This window comes from Erythrolamprus reginae, chromosome 3 (assembly GCF_031021105.1).
Source record: "Erythrolamprus reginae isolate rEryReg1 chromosome 3, rEryReg1.hap1, whole genome shotgun sequence".
Taxonomy (NCBI): Eukaryota; Metazoa; Chordata; class Lepidosauria; order Squamata; family Dipsadidae; genus Erythrolamprus; species Erythrolamprus reginae.
In genome coordinates, this window is record NC_091952.1 from 100411821 (window position 1) to 100432583 (window position 20763).

The window sequence follows — 20763 nt, forward strand, 5'->3', positions numbered from 1 at the left end:
ATTTTATTCTATTCTGTACATTTACTTAACTAACATTTATCTTAACTTTTACGTTTGATTCAATATGGGAATGATTTCAGCATTTGTGCTTGAAGGATTTTTAGTCATCTCAATGGAAAATTTCACTGAAACACATTGCATTTATGACATAATGAAGCTAGAAGCTATTTTCAACTATCAGCCTTATAGAAAGAATATCAGGTTGAAATATAGAAGACTTTTAGTTTTAAAATGTACAAGGACTCTTTCCCTATAGTGGGGGTGTGCTGCACAGGCAATGATCAAGAGGACAATTAAGCATAATTTCAGAGTCACTAATACTAAGAGTGGTTCCATCTGTATTGTTCTGGCCAATGACTTTAAGGTGTGCAATAGGGTTGATATTCCTGGAGAGGTCTGTAATATGGTAAATGGTTTAGCTTTACTAGATAAATGGTCAAAGCAATGGAAACTGCCGTTTAATGTTTCCAAATGTAAAATAATGCACTTGGGGAAAAGGAATCCTCAATCTGAGTATTGCATTGGCAGTTCTGTGTTAGCAAAAACTTCAGAAGAGAAGGATTTAGGGGTAGTGATTTCTGACAGTCTCAAAATGGGTGAGCAGTGTGGTCGGGCAGTAGGAAAAGCAAGTAGGATGCTTGGCTGCATAGCTAGAGGTATAACAAGCAGGAAGAGGGAGATTGTGATCCCCTTATAGAGCGCTGGTGAGACCACATTTGGAATACTGTGTTCAGTTCTGCAGACCTCACCTACAAAAAGATATTGACAAACTTGAACGGGTCCAAAGACGAGCTACAAGAATGGTGGAAGGTCTTAAGCATAAAATGTATCAGGAAAGACTTAATGAACTCAATCTGTATAGTCTGGAGGACAGAAGGAAAAGGGGGGACATGATCGAAACATTTAAATATGTTAAAGGGTTAAATAAGGTTCAGGAGGGAAGTGTTTTTAATAGGAAAGGGAACACAAGAACAAGGGGACACAATCTGAAGTTAGTTGGGGGAAAGATCAAAAGCAACGTGAAAAAATATTATTTTACTGAAAGAGTAGTAGATCCTTGGAACAAACTTCCAGCAGACGTGGTAGATAAATCCACAGTAACTGAATTTAAACATGCCTGGGATAAACATATCCATCCTAAGATAAAATACAGAAAATAGTATAAGGGCAGTAGATGGACCATGAGGTCTTTTTCTGCCGTCAGACTTCTATGTTTCTATGTTTCTATCTTTACTGATCTGTTAGAACTCACGTGATATTATGGGTCATCATGCATGAAACAACTTTAGCTTTCCCTCCTCCTCCCAAATATGCATGTTTAAAGGTATGAGTGATTACTTCTCTGAAATAGGGACAATCTGTAAGCCTGACAGGATGTGAAATGCTAATGATGGTCTGGACATATACGAAATGAAAGTTGCCTTGATGTTTTGCTTTCTCTGCAATACTGTAATTTCCAAAATCACTCTCAGTATATATAATGCTTCTTTCTTGCTCTCATATTATGTTTCAATCAATTTTATTCTTTCACAAGTTAATAGTGTAACATAAGTGGCACCTACTGTATATCTCCTAGCACTCCAGCCCACATTCATCCATCTGATAAAACAGATTGCTATTTTCAAAAGTTCATCCCAGAGTAAGCCAACCTCTTTCTTTAGGGAAAAACAAGCAAAAAGGACTTGTGCTTCTTCAATTTTCATCTATAATCCTATGACTTTAGTATGATTGAGAGAGAAATAATTCAGTGAGTTTTATTGCAAGGAATACTTTTTAATTAATCCAAGTTTCCGAGCACCAATCTCAGAACAACAGTGTACTGCCTATAAAACTTAGACTTCTTACAATAAACAGAAACTTGAGGTTCCTGCTCCAGCATCTGAAAAGGCCTATAGTCTGATTCTTTTGTCCCTTCAGAAAAAGTAGCATGACTCTGAGCTAATTTATTAACCTTTCAGGTCTTGAGAAATGTCCTGACTTGGCATTGACACAATGTCTTTTTTAGGTTAGACTTTCTGATTTTTCAATGCCTGGCAGAAAATAGTCCCTGCATTATTCTCTCCCTCTGCCCTTTTGTCATGAAGTACGCATTGTAGCTCACAAGATAATTTAAGCTATCTCAGATATGCCAAGGGGACTTTGGCATAATATGGTGGAGAGATAAACTGGCCTGGCTTGGCTCCAGCCTATGCCATTGATTTCCTTCTGGTATTGGGCAAGTCTCTTGATCATTTTACAATTTTTAAAATCCAGCTATAAAATTGAATTGGATTACTGTCGATACCTATTTTTCCTTCCCCAAGACACAGTGGTTATTTTAATTCCCTTCTCCTTGTCTCCTACAATTGCCCTCCCTTGGGAAATTATTTAAATTTTAACTTTGAAAATATATTTTAACTTTTTGCACTTCTGTGGTCACCAGTTACAGTATGCAAACATCAACATAAATATATTTTTTAATATACCCAGGATTATGTAGGCAAATGATAATATAAATAACTAATTGTAAAAAAAGAGACCTAAGAAATTAGCTTTTAGGTTTAGTAATAATAATATTAGAATCTTTAATGGTGAAAGGGCAGAATCACTCTGTTTTTTTTGAAATATCGCTGCCTTTGGTTTTGCTTTTAATGATGCACTTTCCAGTTAGTACTTCTTTGTGGTCGGGATTTCTCCTGTTAATTATTCCTCTGGTAAAGCAAGGTGTCCTCTTTCACTGTTATATAAATAATTGCATCAAAAGAATGGAGTTACTTGAAGCAACCACTGAATGAATGTGAAAGGCTTCTTTTACTGCCTGGGAAATCCATAGTGAGAGCTGTTTTAAGTTTTGTTTGTGTTGAGTACAATCAGTGTTCATTCTAGGAAGGAGTAAAATAACAAAAAAAACCACCGTGGCTGACCTAAGGAGAAAAAAGGCCAGATAGTGACAATTAAGAGAACTGGAAAATTGGGGAAGTTTCCAAAGCAAACCAAATTACTTGCACAATGAATGGGAAAAGAGAGAAGTGAGGCCATAGTGGTTTAGTACAGTCCACATAAATGCCAATATCATGAAATTATAGAGAGCTGTTATAACATGCATCCTTTCATCTCAGGAGCCTAAGTGTGTTTTCATTTTTTTATTATTAGTATGGGGCCACATTTTGGGGTAGCTCCTTACAGAATTTTATTGTTGTAGGGAGTGGATGAATGTAGGATTCATTTTATAGTAACTTTTTATATATTCTGCAAAATTGCAGTGAGTAAGATGATGTGATGGTTTTTAGTTGTATTCAGTGAATGCCATTATGCGCAGCTTTTAATATGACACAGTGACCATGTTTTCATTGGCTAGTTTAGCCCTGATAAACATAACTGCCAAATGGGTTTTCTCTGAAAGTATGACCATGATTCCACATCATTTTTTTTCAAGAAATAGAAGGTAAAGTGTTAAATTTTTTAAAAAAATTATCACCAAGAAGGAAAGATTTCATTTGGTTAATTTTATGTTTAAGATCTTGGAAACTAGCTCTGTCTGTGTTTTCAGCTGGCAGAAACAGGGAGTTACTTTTCAGGGACATTAAACATTGAGGCTGCTACAAGGTTTGGCCTTCGATCTTTTCCGGAAAGCTTTCCTCCCTAATGTGCTGATTAAACAATCAGCTGATGGGAGGCCAGTAAGTTATAAGGGCAGTCTGCATAGCTTGGTTTATTGCCTCTGTGTTGATTGACATGGGTTTATAAGGAAACTCAGAACTTACTGTAAATTTGAACTCTACTAAAAGTGCAGCTATGTGTCTTATCCTTGATAATATCCGACTGGACTACAAAGGGAGAAACTTTACACTTTCCAAACAATTAAGTACATTGTTTACTCCAGGCTGACATGCTTGTCATACTGTCCATGGAACTGATAACATGCCTACTCCACTGAGTTAGCTCCAATCTTATCTCCTGGAGAAAGACTATCATTTTCTGAGTAGAATGATCAGTTACACATTTATGGAGGGGAAAGTTTACATACATTTTTGTTACAGTGATTTGTATGATTGAATAATGTTTTGCAAATTTATGCATGAAAAGTTTAGACTCACTGTACCATGAGAAAAACAATGACTAGGGGATCATTGTAAATTCTGAGCTTTTGTTTGTTAACTGTTGACAGATAACATCTAAGCTCCTGTTGCCCATTTTTATGGCTTTTTGGTCTTTAAGTGCAACTTAGATGAGACAGCTGACAGTACCTTTAAAAAGGAAAGCCTGCACTATAAAGAATACAGCCATATTGCACTGGTGTGCCTTTCGTCCCCTGTCCAATTGCCTTTCCTTTCTTTCACCTATCTTATATATTCTCTTCCTTTCATATATCCTTTCCCCTAAGTTCACTTTCACCCTCTTTTATATTATCACATGTCTATTTTCTTCCTATGTATTTATGTATTGGACAAATGAATAAATAAATACAAATAAATAAATATTGATTTAAAGATACTCCAGGAAAGAGTACAGAAATCCAATTTCATGTAACATTCATACCATGCCCCAAAATAGGTTTTGCAGATTTTTGAGAGAGGATTAAGCATACTTAATATTGTAAGTATTACATTTAAGGTTATAAATAGTTATGTAAGTAGACACTCATTCCCTGGTCACCTTCAGACTGGTCTATTGCAGTATGCTTTATATGGGGCTGCCCTTGAAGAGTATCCTGAAGCTTCAGTTGGTACAGAATGCAGCAGAGTAAGGTACATTTTTTCTTCCAGGTCCAATTCAAGTTTTAATCTTTCAGTTGTTCTTGGTATGGTACTGGTTATCTTAGGGACTGCCTCTGCCTAGTTACATCATCGCATCCTACTGGATCTTCAGGGTAACAATGTTGCAGGTACATCAGCTAGAGCAGAGGTCTTCAAACTTGACAAATTTAAGACTTGTAGACTTCAACTCCCAGAATTCTGCCAGCATACCATAGTTGAATTCTAGGAGTTGAAGTCCACAAGTCTTAAAGTTGCCAAGTTTGGGGACCTCTGAGCTAGGGACTTTCATTTGGTGGGCCCTAGGAAATGTGCCTTCTCTATTTTGGTGCTCCATTATAGAACATTCTTACTCCCAAATTAGATTAGATTCCTTTAGATATTCCATAAAGCCTCAAGTCATGGCTATGTTTTCAGGCAACCGGAGACTGGCACAGATAGCTCCATTGTTGAGATGGCTGTTTTTATTCTCCTTTTGCTCTGGTTTGTATTATTTTTTTTAATTATTATTATTATTTATTAGATTTGTATGCCACCCCTCCCTGCAGATTCGAAGCAGCTTTTACCTTTATGATATTTATAAATAAGTTTTTAAAATGTTTTTATTGCTTTTATCTGATGGTATTCACCATTCAGAGTCACTTTTGTTGGATTGGGTGGCTATACCATTACTATATAAAATAAATAAACAAATAAACTTAAATCAACTTAAATAAACTTAACTTAAATCAACTTAAATAAACTTAACTTAAATCAACTTAAATAAACTTAACTTAAATAAATTTAAATAAATAAAATAAAATAAATAAAATTAAATAAATAAATTAAATAAACCTCTGGGGGTGAAAATTTGTACACTATGAATCAAGTTCCTTTTGCCCATGATTTTTTAAAAGCTATAATTTCCCGCCCCCCAGTTCTACACATTCCTTTAGCTAATACTAAGCCAAATTATTGTTATCTGGGGAGGGGCTGTCAGAACTGTTTGTTACCAAAATCTTTTGAAGCACATTGGGGCACATTGAGTTTCTGCTTATGGAACTTCTAGATATGTGGACTTCAGATTCTAGAATTCAGAGCAGTAACTTTGCTGGCTGTTGAATTTTGGGAGATGAGTCCCACATTTGAACACAACAGAATATAATTATTTATTGGCCATGTTGTATTGGACATACAAGGAATTTATATGTTTATCCCAGGCATGTTTAAATTCAGTTACTGTGGATTTATCTACCACGTCTGCTGGAAGTTTGTTCCAAGGATCTACTACTCTTTCAGTAAAAGAGTAGTAGATCCTTGGAATAAACTTCCAGCAGACGTGGTAGATAAATCCACAGTAACTGGATTTAAACATGCCTGGGATAAACATATATCTATCCTAAGATAAAATACAGAAAATAGTATAAGGGCAGACTAGATGGGCCATGAGGTCTTTTTCTGCCGTCAGACTTCTATGTTTCTATGTTTATTTTTGGTGCTTCTGCTCTCAGTGTACATAAAAAGAAAATATACATTTGTCAAGAATCATGTGGGGAAGTACCCCATAGTGGAAAATATTGCATTCATAAATGAGAATTAGGACACAGCATTAAGATCCTCATTCACATCCTAGGACAATGTTCTTCAGCCTTGTGGCATTCAAATGGGCGGGAATACAGTTCCCAGTATTCCCAGCAGCATGGGAATTTGTCCAGGCTGTCCAAAATTGATAGGTGCTATTCTTTAATGTAGGTTGTAGGAGGTTGCTATATAAAGGCTTTGCTAAGGCACAATGGTCTGAGCTTGGAATGTGCACACTGTAGAGAAAGAGAACAAGACTGAAGTGTTTCCCATCCGCATGTCAGTAGCAATTTGTTGGTGGGGACTCTTGTTTGACTAGTACTTTTCTGCTGTCCTTTGCAGTGTGCATTTCGTCACAGTGTGGGCTGTTGAGCTTAAAACAGTTAATACTACAGGATTTATATGGTTTTTGTTTTCATTCGGCATTTCCTTTTCATAGAATAACAAGAACAGTCAGTCTTTCAACGTCAGTTGTACTTGCTTGCTAGTATGCATGAGACACCTTAGTTACAGATGGAAATCTAGGGCAAGCCTCCACTTGATACTGAGAATTTGATTCAGCCCTGTAATTCTGCAAGAGCTGGGGGTTTTTTAGCCTAGTGTATTGGAAGAACAATGCTGCAAATTGTGATGTTTAAAAGTTAGTTTTGTGTGAGAATGGAGGAAGGAGATTTTTAAGTGCCTTCCATATGTCTTATACCTCTGGATAGCAATTTAGGAGGGGGGGGTTGTTTATATAGCTGATTTGTATTAGTTTCACGGTGTTAGCTGACCTGGCTTTCCTAAGCACATCTTAGTTAGTTGGTTGGTTGGTTGGTTGGTTGGTTGGTTGGTTGGTTGGTTGGTTGGTTGGTTGGTTGGTTTGCAATATTTCTATCCTGCCTGAATCCTAACAGGATTCTGGACAAGTAAGGACAAGATAAAATATATAATCCAAAAACCCAACCAAAAGAAGCCAAAAATCAGGACAAATCACTATGAAATAACTGAGAGTTGAAAGTTTGTTCAAACAAGTTAAGTTTTGAGAAATGCAAGCAGGGTTGTAGTAATAGGTTCTGGTAATATGTAGTTCTGGGTAGATGGTGTTCCAGGAAGTGGGTGGTGATGGTTTCACATATTTCAATCTGAGTTTGTTTGATCCTATCCAGATATTCAAAGCCGCCAGGTACAGTTCAGGATTTCCAGCCTGATTTGGGCTGGCAGTATATAATTATATTGTGGCCTGTTGGCTGTTGGCCCCTCCAGTAGCCAAATGAGATGAGGTGGCATGGGAGTCATGGTCAGCATCAAGGCAACTTGAGAACTCCAAGGGGGAAGAGGGAATGGAGCTCTCCGATACAGATACAGAGGCAGAGCCTGGGCTTCCATCAGCCCTTAGATGGAGAGTCAACAGCCCCCAGGTCTGGAGGTGGCTGATGAGGAACAGCTGGGTCCGGTGCCTGACCTGCAGATGCACATAAAGCAGAGGAGAGGAGAGCAGTGGAAATCTATTGGGACAGAAAAGCCACAACTGCTAATGAAGCTCCACCCTAGCTCTGGGGGATAAAAGGCAGGGGATGGAGATGAATAGGTATGGCAGACAATTATTCATCTCCCTGCTGAATAGACATGTTAGCCTGCTGTATGTGAGAGAGACTTTTTGTTGGGGCTGCTGGCACTCCTAATAAAGGAATCATTGCTTCAACTACAGAGGGTTTGTTGTATTTGGGGAGCTGGGTCAGAACAAATTGACTGTCATTACATAGCAATGGCATCTCGCTCTATATTAACGAGGTTTTAATGGATGATCTCCCACATCCATTCCATGATCATCAATTGCTCTTTGATAGTTGAGTGGCACTCAGCGCCCTATAGAGCTACTGAACACTTTATATACTTTTGGTTTTAGATGAATCAGTATATATATTTGTTTTCGTAGTTTTTCACGGGTATATGTATGTAGATTGTTCTGAGTTCGGGTTTTGCCCCGTGTAATATTTTGAGTGTCTATGCGACGTTTCGGTGAAATCACATTCACCATCATCAGGCTGAAGCTATGTGGGAGATCATCCATTAAAACCTCGTTAATATAGAGCGAGATGCCATTGCTATGTAATGACAGTCAATTTGTTCTGACCCAGCTCCCGAAATACAACAATATATATATGCATATCGAAGAGCACTCCAGTAATCTCCTTCTACCGCAGCAATGGTATTTTCACCTTTGCATATACTACTCTCTTGCTTTGCAACTGGGATCCTTAGCAATTGAAGGAGTTTGACTTCACTAGATCTTTGCTGCTGACTTGAATGGTAGAGATGCTTGGACTTGTTTTAGATACTAATTCATCTTGGTATTGAGTCACAAATAAAAATGGCTAAGAAACTCATTCCCTGTCTGGATACACAGTGGAGTAATTCTTCCCTGACGGTAAACTGTGAGCTGGACATTGTCAGCATGGAGCAAGGTCCAGAGAGGGATGGAATCCATGATGAGAATGACAACAATGGCAATAATACCAAGCTTTGGTGCATACCGTATTTCAGAAGAAAACTGTCAGAAAGGCTGGAGGTACATAATACTTAGCTGCTGATATAAAGATAAAGTACCTGGACCCATTTTATGAGTGATTTGGCCATAAATGGTCACAAAGTGCATACCACATCAGTTGATGCAAAACGTGATCAAAAGCTTTTTTAAGATTGCGCAAAGCAGATGTAATGACTTCTGTTTGCTATGCTTCTGCATGAGTATATGAGCTACCAAAAGTGCATTGGTGGGTCTCGAGCCTTTGACCAAGGTCTCAAGCCTTTGATTGATGTTGATTTCAACCAGGACACAGAGGTCCCGGTTGAGCCCAGCATATCGTTATCTTTTAGAATTATCTCAGAATTATAACTGTTGTGGTTAGCTCTGGCCCAGCTCCTGCCCCAAGGACTGTGGATGTGGGGGAGACATCCACATGCTGCAGGCCTGTTTTGCCCCCCCCCCCCGGTGGAATCTGCTGATGAAGGCTCCTCTGACCAAGAAGACATGAGTGACAGGGAGGAGGAGAGTGTGGCAGACAGCTCAGAAGGAGATCAATTATCTAGCTCCTACTTGGATTCAGAACAAGAGTTAATGATACAGCCACACATGCGGAGAGTGATGCATAGGCAACAACAACTGAGAGATTATTATCAAAGAAAATGAGGCCACCTGTGGTTGGGTGGGGCTGTGGTAATTAGTGAGGCTGCTATAAAGAGCAGCCTGTGGGTTTGGCCATTGTGGAGGATTATCTGATCTTTGTGTTTCGTGACTGCTTTACTGACTTTGACTTTTTGTGTGCTGATTTCCCCCCGCTTTGACACTAAACCAGAGCAAAGTGTGTTTCACTTTGTGAAAGAAGAAGGACTGTGAATTGCCTCACAGCTGCAAGCTAAGTATCACAGAACTGATAAGGGACTTGTATAAATTACCAGTTTGTTTGGAGACGAGTGCTCTTTGCTATACCAAAAGAGGGCTTAGGTTAAGTGAATTTTCATTATAAAGAACATTGTTTTGAATTTTCAAACGTGTGTGTGTCTGAAATTTGTACCTGTGAATTTTTGGGAGGAGTCTACCAGAGAGCCCGACAGAACATATAACATCATTGATTTTAACCTATTTGGGGGTTTTAGGTTTTGTTGTATGACCCGGAATATAATGATACTGATGTAGCTGACTGTATATGGTGAATTTGTGTTTTGCAGTGCCATAGCCTCCATACTGAGAGCCTGGTTAGATCAGTGCTCAGAAGATTTCCAGGAGCCACCTCATTTCCTTTGTTTGCAGAAACTCCTGGATTATCTGACTAGGATCATGCCAGGTTCAGACCCTGAAAGAAGGGCACAGCAACTCCTGGAGCAGTTTCAGAAACAAGAAGTAGCAAACAACAGTAAGAATATTCTGCAAATCTTTTAACAACCAGTCATTGGACCGTTTTGGCATTTAATATGCTGTGATCAGTTGGAATAAAATATTTTATTTTATTTTATTTATTTATTCATTCATTCATTCATTCATTCATTCATTCATTCATTCATTCATTTATTTATTTATTTATTGGATTTGTATGCCGCCCCTCTCCGAAGACTCGGGGCAGCTAACAACAGTAATAAAACAATGTACAATAATAATCCAATAACTACTAAAAATGATTTAAAAACCCCATTAATATAAAAAGCCAAACATACATACAAACATACCATACATGAAATTGTAGAGGCCCAGGGGGAAAAAGCATCTCAATTCCCCCATGCCTGGTGACAGAGGTGGGTTTTAAGTAGCTTAGGAAGGGCAAGGAGGGTGGGGGCAATTCTAATCTCTGGGGGAAGTTGGTTCCAGAGGGCCGGGGCCGCCACAGAGAAGGCTCTTCCCCTGGGTCCCGCCAAGCGGCATTGTTTAGTTGACGGGACCCGGAGAAGACCCACTCTGTGGGACCTAACCGGTCGCTGGGAAAAAAGGATTGTAAACTTTTAATTTAGTGTGTTTGGTGAATCAGTTTTCTGACTTTTCTCTGTAGGAAGGTGAGGAACTGAACACTTCTGTCAAATTCCCTAACATTTAAAATGCTGCTTTGAGATGATTATCAGCTGAAGTGCAGCTTGCAAGTTTTCAAAATAAACTTACCATTGCTCTGATTTGTTCACTTTTAAAATTGGTCTCTCCTGTGATCCAGCAGGATTTTTTTTTTATTACTTTCCTTTGCTTCTTTCATGACAAAGGAAGTGTCTGTGACTGTTATTTCCTATCTGAATGGTCTGGTGCTGACATCCGAGGACAAAAGGAAAATTTACGTTAGCAGGTCAAAATGCCACTGGAACAATTGTGAACAGTAGTGACACTGGAATGCTGCTTGCAGTGTCAGGACTGATAAATAGCCTTTCCCCTTCCCCCAAGTCAGAAGGTTTCCTATGGGTGTAATTAGCATATCTAGAAACCCATTGGAACTTGCCTGATGGACATAACCAAATGAATGTCCAGCTTTCACAGAGAAGCACTAGGAAATGGATAGGAAATGATAGCACACAATAAGGAATGAATGCAATAAACTTCAGGAATTCTTTCCCCTCTGGATATTATTTATCTAAATGTTGCAAAATGTACAAGTTATACAATTAGTCATCCTTGGCACCAAATAAATGTACTTTTTCTTCCAAAGGAAAGACCTAAATGGTTCTTCTCATCTAAAATTTCAAAATCTCCGAGGTTTGTTAATTTGTACCTAATGAACGCATCATATATCAAACAAAGGAAGTCTAAATGCTGAGAACTATAATTAGCTGTTTACAGAATTAAAAGTTCTCACAGAACATCCTAGGCACAGCAGATACTCTAGGTTTACCTCATGGTTTCTTATTGGGGGGGGAAATGGAACATTATTTCAGTTGATTCTAAGATATTATCAGTGACAACCCTCAATCCAGATCTTCATCATATTAAAAAAAGTTTAAAGTTTTACAGGAAAATAAATACAGGAATTGCTATAGCTTGTGTAATATCTAACAGCAGTGGTCATCTCAGAAACTAGATGCTATAGAACAAGTACAATTTGTTTCCCCATTAATAATGCTTTCTAAAAGTTCAAAAATGTTTGCCAGTTTAGGCAGTCTGAATAAAATAAAGGCCACACTTTAAATGAAATTTGTTCTCTGAGATGAGGGAAGTCTCCACAAATTGCACTTTCAATAGCCAACCCTCACCTATTGCCACACGTGGAGAAGGTTCTGAGATTATGTACCACTGGTGCATTTTGATACAATATACATATCAGCTGTTTAGAGAAGGAAAGCAATTAATTTCCCCTGGGCCTGAGGAGACAGCTTGCAGAAGCCCAAATAACTTGTTGGATCTTAGCTTACCTCTTTGACATTTCACTTGGTTGAATTAAGGATCTATTCACCACCTACCACAAGTAAGTTACTTCACTCAGTGTTCTTAAAAAAAAAAATCTGTAACTGAGTTCTGTAACATTGAAGCATAGGATAAATAAAATAAATCTGTGAAAGTTAAAAAGGAAAAAAGGGGGGGAAACTAAGTATGTATTTGGGACAAATATAAAACAATGGAGCTGGTTTCAGGAAGCAGAGAAATAAGCATTGATTGATCCTGTTGTAGAGAATTAACCAAAATGCACTTTGGTTCATTTAAGTTTTCTTTTCCTTGGCAAAATTAAAGATCTATAGAGGTTCTCTATGAACTGAAAAAGAGAGGAATCTATGGACAATAGGATATTGTATAGTTTCCTGCTGTTATTACATCAATATATACTGTATTTTCCATAGTTTAAAATCAAACAGAGAGATATCCAAATGCTGGTTCTGCATGAGGTTTTATTGACAGGTTTTGAGCAAGACACCATCACTTAGATGTCTCATATGGTTTGGAGAAAGTTGGTAGGACAATCTCTTGTTCATTCCATGAAATTTCCTAAAGTCAGGTATGGGTGAAACAATAATATGCTTAGTTCTTTACCACTAGTTTGCAGCATCCCATGTTCACATGACTGCTATTTAACTTATGATCCTATGTCTTAATTTATTATCATAATGACTTACAGCCAAAAATCCGGTCCCAATTTTGATAACTCAAGGACTACCTGCATTCATTATCTCTGCTTCAACTTGCCTACTTCTAAAACCTCCATGCCACATAAAATGGAGATCGCCATCATATTTATTAAGACACTCTACTAATCTACTGATCAAGATCTACTTTATGAAAGTTATTTTTGTGGGGAAGGGAGCTTTCGTGGATTATCTTCCCTCATGTGTTTTTCTGCCAAATTCAGGGAGTTTTCAGTAGAATTAGAAAGCTGCCAGTTATCTATTGCCAGATTTGAATGTACTAAAATAAATTGGTTAGTTCTATGGCCTAAAGGCCCTAACTTTAGAATCTAGGGCAGTTTATTTCTCAACAACTTTATCTGGGAAAATCAATTTATAGAATAGCAAATAAAGGAGAAAGCAAAACAAAAGCAAAAAAAAACAACCCTCCACCTATCTGCAGATACTTTATTTTAAATCACCCTCTGTAGCTGGTTTAACTTTCTCTAACTTTGTCTGCTTATGATAGAAGAACTGGCACTTTGAAGAAGTATTTTAGATTAAAATCATAATGCTGTTTTTTGTCTCAAACTAATCTTCAGCACAAGATCTAACTTCAAATAGACTTACATGAAGTAGGATGAGAGGACACATTTAGTCAATTATTACAATATATTATATATATCCTGACAGGTGAGATTCATGATATATTTGCAACTGAAGAAGAAACAGAGATTAGTGGATCAGAAGAATTTTCTTCTTTCCCAGAAGACCTGGTCGCAGAACAATTAACTTACATGGATGCTGTAAGTATAAACAGATGTATACTATTTGTAAGCATAAATACAGATTATGATTCTGAAGTGTTTCTTTTATTTATTCCTTAAATTTTTATTTAGCTTTCCAACCATATGGTATCCAAGACACTGAACAGTCAAATATAAACCAACAACCAAAATATAAAAACAAATTGATGAAACATCAGAAAACTAATGTACAGTGATCCCCCGATTATCGCGAGGGTTCCGTTCCAAGACCCCTCGCGATAATCGATATTTCGGGATGTAGTGGTGCGAAAGTAAAAACACCATCTGCGCATGCGCGCCCCTTTTTCCATGGCCGCACATGCGCAGATGGTGGAGTTTGCGTGTGGGCAGCGGGGAAGACCGCCCAACAGCTGATCTGCTCCACAGCGCGGCAGCAGCGAGGAGCCGAAGATGGGGTTTCCCCGTTGCCCAGGCAACGGGGAAACCCCATCTTCGGCTCCTCGCTGCTGCCGCGCTGCGGAGCAGATCAGCTGTTGGGCGGCCGAGGCAAAGGGGAAACCCCAAGATCGCTTGCCGCTTGCCCGTTCGCCCGCCCGCCCGGCTGCTCGCTTGCCGCTCGAGAGCAAGAGGGGGAGAGATAGAGAAAGAGAGAGAAGGAAAGAAAGAGATGAGAGAGGGAGGAAGAGAGTGTGAGAGAGGAAGAAGCAAGATAGAGAAAGAGAGAGAGAAAGAAAGATGAGAAAGGAAGAGAGTGACGTCATCGGGTGGAAAAATCGCGATATAGCGATTAGCAATGATGGAGATCGCGAAACTCGGGGGATCACTGTATACAGTTTTAGTTGATGCAAACAGCTGATTAACCATATGTGGCATTTTGATACCTCTTTGGAAAATGTGTGGGGATTATTTCTATTGCTTTTCCTAGCTGAGGTAAAATTGGCCTTTATTGACACTGATTGCATGATAAAGTGGGTTGTTAAATTGCTTCATCAGTTTTCTTGGCATGCTCACTGAATGAAGAAATGGTTAATTATTAATCAGATTTATATCAACCATCTCATCAAAAGCAACTCTGGGAGGTGCACAACAATCAAAGAAAAACAACAAATGTAAACACTACAAATTCAAAGCATAGAAACCTTTCCCTGTGTATCGAAACATAGGGAAAGGGAGGATAAAAATCACTTCAATAATGGAGCCACCTAAATAAGTCTCTAGTTTAATTTTCCTTTATTTGGGAAATTTGCATGTCCAAATTCTGTAACTTTTCTTAATAGTCTCCTCTAAGATTGTGCAGCTGTTATGTACCTTTTTAAAAACTGGAAATCAGCTTATGACAAAACCAAACAACATTTCATTGTAATATTTGGGAGAGGGGACTTTATTTGCCTTTCCTTTTTTCCCTTTTCTTCTTAGCTTGTATTTTAAAATTTTAAACTTTCTCTTTTCATAAGATTAGATATTATTTCGATTGTAAACTTAATATTTTTAAAAAGATACTTAAACAATACTTACTTACAAAATAGCTTTATAACAGCTTTTGATTAAAAAAAACTACCCTATTTTTCTGAGTATAAGACACACCAAAGTATAAGACGCAACTTAATTTTGGGAGAGGGAAACAAGAAAAAAAGAATTCTACCTCTGCCTACTAGCATCAGGATCAGTGCAATCCTCACTTCTAATTGGATTTTGATAATAAGCAGCACAGATGTTTTTATCTGTTTAAAACAAACCCTATCACCCTATGTGCATTTAACTGGAGTGGGTGGGGTGAGGTGGGGTGGGGTAGGGTATGATTTTCATGGGGGCAGAAGACAGATCTGGAGATCTCCGCTACCTCCCCAATTCCAAAAATGGGGCATGCAGAGGCAAATAAAAGAGTTTGGGGCACTGCGCAGGAAACATAGGACAAGGTGCTACTACCCACAAACACTGTCACCCTGGTCTTCACTGCCTGGAACCACCTGAAAATGTGATGTTCTTTTTTTGCCTCTGCATGCTACATTTTTGGATTCAGGGGGGAAAGCGTTTTGCATAGCAGGGAAGAGGGGTGGGGGCTGATTGGTTTTTTGAAGGAGAGGGAGAAGATGCATGTTCTTTGCACGCGCCGTGATCAGTCTTGGAGGAGAAGAGGCGGAGGAGCGTGCTGATGCTCTGGCCTTCTGCCCTCCATCACACTCTCAGACTGCTCCTACAACTTTGTCTCCCTGGATTGACTGTAACAGAGACTGGATGAATCAATGCCCCTCTTCCCCCAAAGAAGCAGTGATCTTTGCTGGAGATTGTCAGGGAGGAAAGCATTTTCAGGTGGCAGGAGGAAAGCATTTTTGGGCAGCAGCACTGTGATCCCCTCCCCAAATGCAAACACAGGGCATGCCACATGTGGCCAGTGGGAGCCGCTCGCCACTTGACCACTGCTTTGAAGAGGTTGCAGATGGGCGGATGCTGCTTTTGCCAATGGGGATTTTTCAGGTCGCACCTCGCCTCTCCAGAGGCAGCTCCAAAAACGGTGCTAGGGAAGGTGAGGATTGGAGGAAAGAAAGAGGTGCAATGCCAACTTTGTAACAGTGTGAGAGATCACATCTCCTGCAGAGCTGGAAGGCTCCCTCCCTTCTCTGCAAGAGCATAAACAGCTCCATCTGCCTGGTATTCCTTTGCATTTCTTTTCTTGCTCCTTCCCCCCAAAGCAGAGGGGATCACACCAAGAAAGAGAAGGAAGAAGAGGCTAGGGCTCATCCTGGATGGCGCCCCCTGCCTTTCAGCCGCGGTCCTTCCCCGTATGTCCACAGAGACCTGTTTGATGGTGGAGATATTATCCAGGTGCATCTGCACTTCTAAAACTCCACAGTCCCCTCCCCAGTTCCAAAAATGGTGTCTGAAACTTGAGGATCATGGAAGACAGAGTTTTCAGGTGGCAGCACCTGCAATACATGCTGTTTTTGGAATCGGAGGGGTTCTGACACCTGAAATGCAAGGATCATGGAGCAAAGAGTTTTCAGATGGCAGATCCCCTCCTTGATTCCAAAAATGGTGCCAGTGGCAGGCGGTGCCACCTGAAAATGCTTTCCTTCTCAATTCCTGGTGGTGGATCTGGCCAGGAAAAAAGGGAAGGCAAATCTGCAGAGGAGGAAGAAGGTGTGCAGCTCAGCAAGGGTGAATCGGGGAGCAAAACATTTTCAGGTGGCAGTGCATGCTGGAACCACCCGCTGCCTGAGATGTGATGCCCTTTTTTCACCTACGCATGCACCATTTTTGGAATCGTGGAGGGGATTGTGGTGTCATCAACCCAAAATGCTTTCATTTAAAAGGCTTATAGACCCACCCAAAAATGCAACGCACAGAGCGGGTGGGTGGGGCTACATTTGGAGGATAAGATGCACCCAGATTTTCACCCTCATTTTGGGGAGGAAAAAGTAGAATAGAATAGAATAAAATAGAATTCTTTATTGGCCAAGTGTGATTGGACATATAAGGAATTTGTCTTCGGTGTGTATGCTCTCAGTGTACATAAAATAAAATATGCATTTGTCAAGAATCATGAGGTTCAACACTTAATGATTGTCACAGGGGTCAAATAAGCAATGAGGAAACAATATTAATAAAAATCTTAAGGATACAAGCAACAAGTTACAGTCATACAGTCATAAGTGGGAGGAAATAAGGTGTATGTTACACTCTGAAAAATATGGTAGGTTATGGGAGAAGACTGCTGATTTTTTAATATTGCAAAATTATTGCAAAGCTTAGTCAAATAGTGAACCAATAGAGAATCAGTTAAATGGCTCCTTAGATATAGATAATTCTTTGTAAAGATTGATTTAAGTAAGTTTGTTTATGTAATATGTTTATCTGTACTAATTGCTGATTGTTCACCCATCCATTTTGTTGTGCTAGATGGTTTTCTGCAATTGGAAACTGATAAAAATGTTCAAAAGAATTGCAGAACTTTGCATGAAAGTTTGAGTGAATAGGGTTGGATTCAGTCCAAGGCAGTCCATGGACTGAATTTTCAAATACATACCAACCTATGTTCTAAATCTATTTCATTTTGCTTCCCCCCCCCCCTTATTTGACTTTTTTGTTACAGTGAGTGATGTTTCAAGATGTGAATTGATAGCCTTAATGATGTTTTGTTAGTTCAGACTTTGTGACAGGCCACAATTAGTCTTGGTTTGCAAAACCATTTGAAATCCTTTTATTACTCTGGTTATTTGATTAACTGTAATTTACTGTAATTACAGTAACTGTAATTTACTGTAATTACAGTAAATTCACAGACTAATTATGTTTTACAGTCTGTAAAATCTAATTAATCTTATATCTATAATTTAGAAGAGCATTCAAATTAAGTGAATATACAGTATTTTGTTTCCAAATATTATATTTCAAGGAATGTTCTGTTTTCAAATAATGTAGAGCAGTGTTTCCGAACTTTGGCAACATGAAGATACAGTATTTGGAATTCAACTCCCAGAATTCCCCAGCCAGCAAATGCTGGCTGGGGAATTTGGGAGTTGAAGTCCAAATATCTGCAAGTTGACGAGGTTGGGAAACACTGATGTAGAGCAAGCAATGTTAGCTCATTATTCATGATTAAAAGCTCACATTTTACATACATCGTTGACCTTTCTAAATCATATTAAACATAGTTAAGTGAAATAATGTTTTAGATGTACACGTGTTTAACCCTTTGCAGGTAAATCAAAATTCATCAATTTTTAAAAAATATCTTTTTTTTTCATCAGCAAAATAAATCTCTCATAAATTGGATATTGTCAGTCTTAGCTATTAGTGATCTACCTCAGGTTAAATACAAGCCAGCTAAAATGTTGCCATGTTTATGAAATCAGAATATTTCTTTATGAAAATTGATTGGCAGAACTTTAAACAGGCTGAATTCTCACTATTTGTCTGATACTTTTTGAATTAGTTTGAACCTTTTTTATTGTGGGGTTAATAGATGGAATGAAATAATAAAAAGTATTCAACTGTTAAATTATTCCTAAAACAAATTGGCAAATATTGAACTTGGCTATTTAATTCCAGGCAGGCAATTATTGTGGAATATTTGAAAAGCATTTACTCATCAGTCAATCCCTATACAACCTTATATATTTTAATATAATTAAACAAACAACAAATATTTCCTCAGCAATATAATAATCTGGATGAAATTAGCTAAAGAAATGCAGGCATAATACGTATGTACAAAATATTTGAAGTAGTGCTTTAAATCCATGGTTTTAAAGTTGTTCATTAATAGTGCATATGCTTGCTGCTGTTTGCATTTTATGCAATGCAGTAAGACAATATCAACATTGTAGGAAGAGCTGTGCCACATAGAGTAATACACGGATTGCAAATGAACAGACTAGATTTGCATTGGGAGATTTATGTACATAACTGTTACTTTTTGCTAGGTTAGGTGTCCAATTGCCAAGCAGCGCTCTATGTGGAAGTTATGAGCTACAAAAAATCAAGGACTGAGTAACAACCAGTGCTGGTCCTATGTGTTTTTAGACACATTTCCCTTTCAAACTACCCTCTGCTCTCCTATATTTGCTGCATTTTGGTATTCAATCATTCACAAACTTGAACCATGGCAGATTTACACTGTTTCAAATACGTTTTTGTTGCCTCTCTACCTGAGTCATTCCTTGGAGGAGGGTGAACTCTTCCTTGTGAATACTGCAAAAATAAATATTAGATAAGTTTAATTTTTTTCAATATCTCATGACATTTTTGTTTGCTTTACACTATTCTTGAGTATAAATGCATGCTCAATTAATATTATGGCTACTACTTCTGTTTTTACTACTACTAAAAAGACTATTGCTGTCTATGAAATTCAAGGGGAACAAAGATGTGTCTGTTGTCAGAAGTGGTGGTTGGAATGACCACCATGTTCTATATTTCAATACATCTCGGAGAAATGTTCTATATTTCAATACATCTCGGAGAAATAAAGAAAACTGGTCTTGTAGAGTTGACATGATGTTTTATGTGTTGTTCCAGACTCTGTTTAAAAGAGTGGTGCCACACCACTGTTTGGGCTGCATCTGGTCTCGGAGAGATAAGAAAGAAAACAAACACTTGGCTCCCACCATCAGAGCTACCATTGCACAGTTTAATGCAGTCACCAAATGCGTCATCAGGACCATTTTGAACGGCAAGGAGCTGAAAACGCATCAGCGTGCTAAGATCATAGAGAAGTGGATCAACATTGCCCATGTAAAAACTCATTTTGTTCCATGCTATTTCTTGCTATTTATACAAATGCTGGAGTGTGTGTGTGAGAGAGAGACAGAGAGAGTGTGTGTGAGTGTATGTGTGTCCATATCCATTATAGCATGCATAAATATCAAGGTTCATCTAATCTCTATCTTTGAGTGTGTTTTTTTCTTCCCCCAATAATATAAACCATTGTTTTTCAACCAGTGTGCCACGAGACATGGTCAGGTGTGCCGCGAAGCTCAGAGAGAGAGAGAAAGAAAGCAAGAGAGAGAGAGAAAGAAAGAGCGAGAGAAAGAAAGCAAGAGAGAAAGAAAGCAAGAGAAAGAATGAGAAAGAAAGAGAAAGAGAAAGAAAGAGAAAAAGAATGAGAGAGAGAGAAAGAGAGAGAGAAAGAGAGGGAGGGAAGGTGGGAGAGAGAAAGACAGAGGGAGAGAAAGAGCAAAAAAGAGGAAGGAAGGAAGGGAGAAAGAAAGGGATGGAGAGAGAGAAAAAAGAAAGGGAGGGAGAGGGAAATAGAGTGAAAGGGAGGAAGAGAGAGATAATTTTTTGTCCAAACTTTTTTTTAAACCCCCCCCCCCCCAATGTGCCCCATGGTTTTGTAAATGTAAAAAATGTGCCGTGGCTCAAAAAAGGTTGAAAATCAGATATAAACAACAGGTAGACTAGCTTTGGGCATAGCATATCAGATGTCCTTGGAAGTTCAATAGAACAGAGTCAATTCTCCCAATATTCAATGGTGGAAAGGCTTTGATATTTGTTGAACAATTTAGTTTGGGAAGTAATTCCAATCCTTTCCAGTCTCAATACTTTCTGATTCCATTTGTTTGTTTGTTTGTTTATTTATTCATTCTCTTATAGGCTGCTTATCCAAAATTGCTCTGAGCAGCTTATAAGGTGTTCTATAATCTGAATAATGACAC

General features: G+C 38.5%; 1 protein-coding gene across 2 annotated transcripts in view; it reads left to right on the forward strand.

Moving 5' to 3' along the window:
• RGL1 (ral guanine nucleotide dissociation stimulator like 1) overlaps window positions 1-20763 on the forward strand; it is a 117905-nt gene that overhangs the window by 71597 nt on the left and 25545 nt on the right. For both annotated transcript variants that reach the window (XM_070746303.1, XM_070746302.1), the window contains exons 5-7: window positions 10005-10189; window positions 13533-13645; window positions 19625-19840. In XM_070746303.1, coding sequence (XP_070602404.1) covers window positions 10005-10189; window positions 13533-13645; window positions 19625-19840 — 514 coding nt within the window. The remainder of the gene's footprint in view (window positions 1-10004; window positions 10190-13532; window positions 13646-19624; window positions 19841-20763) is intronic.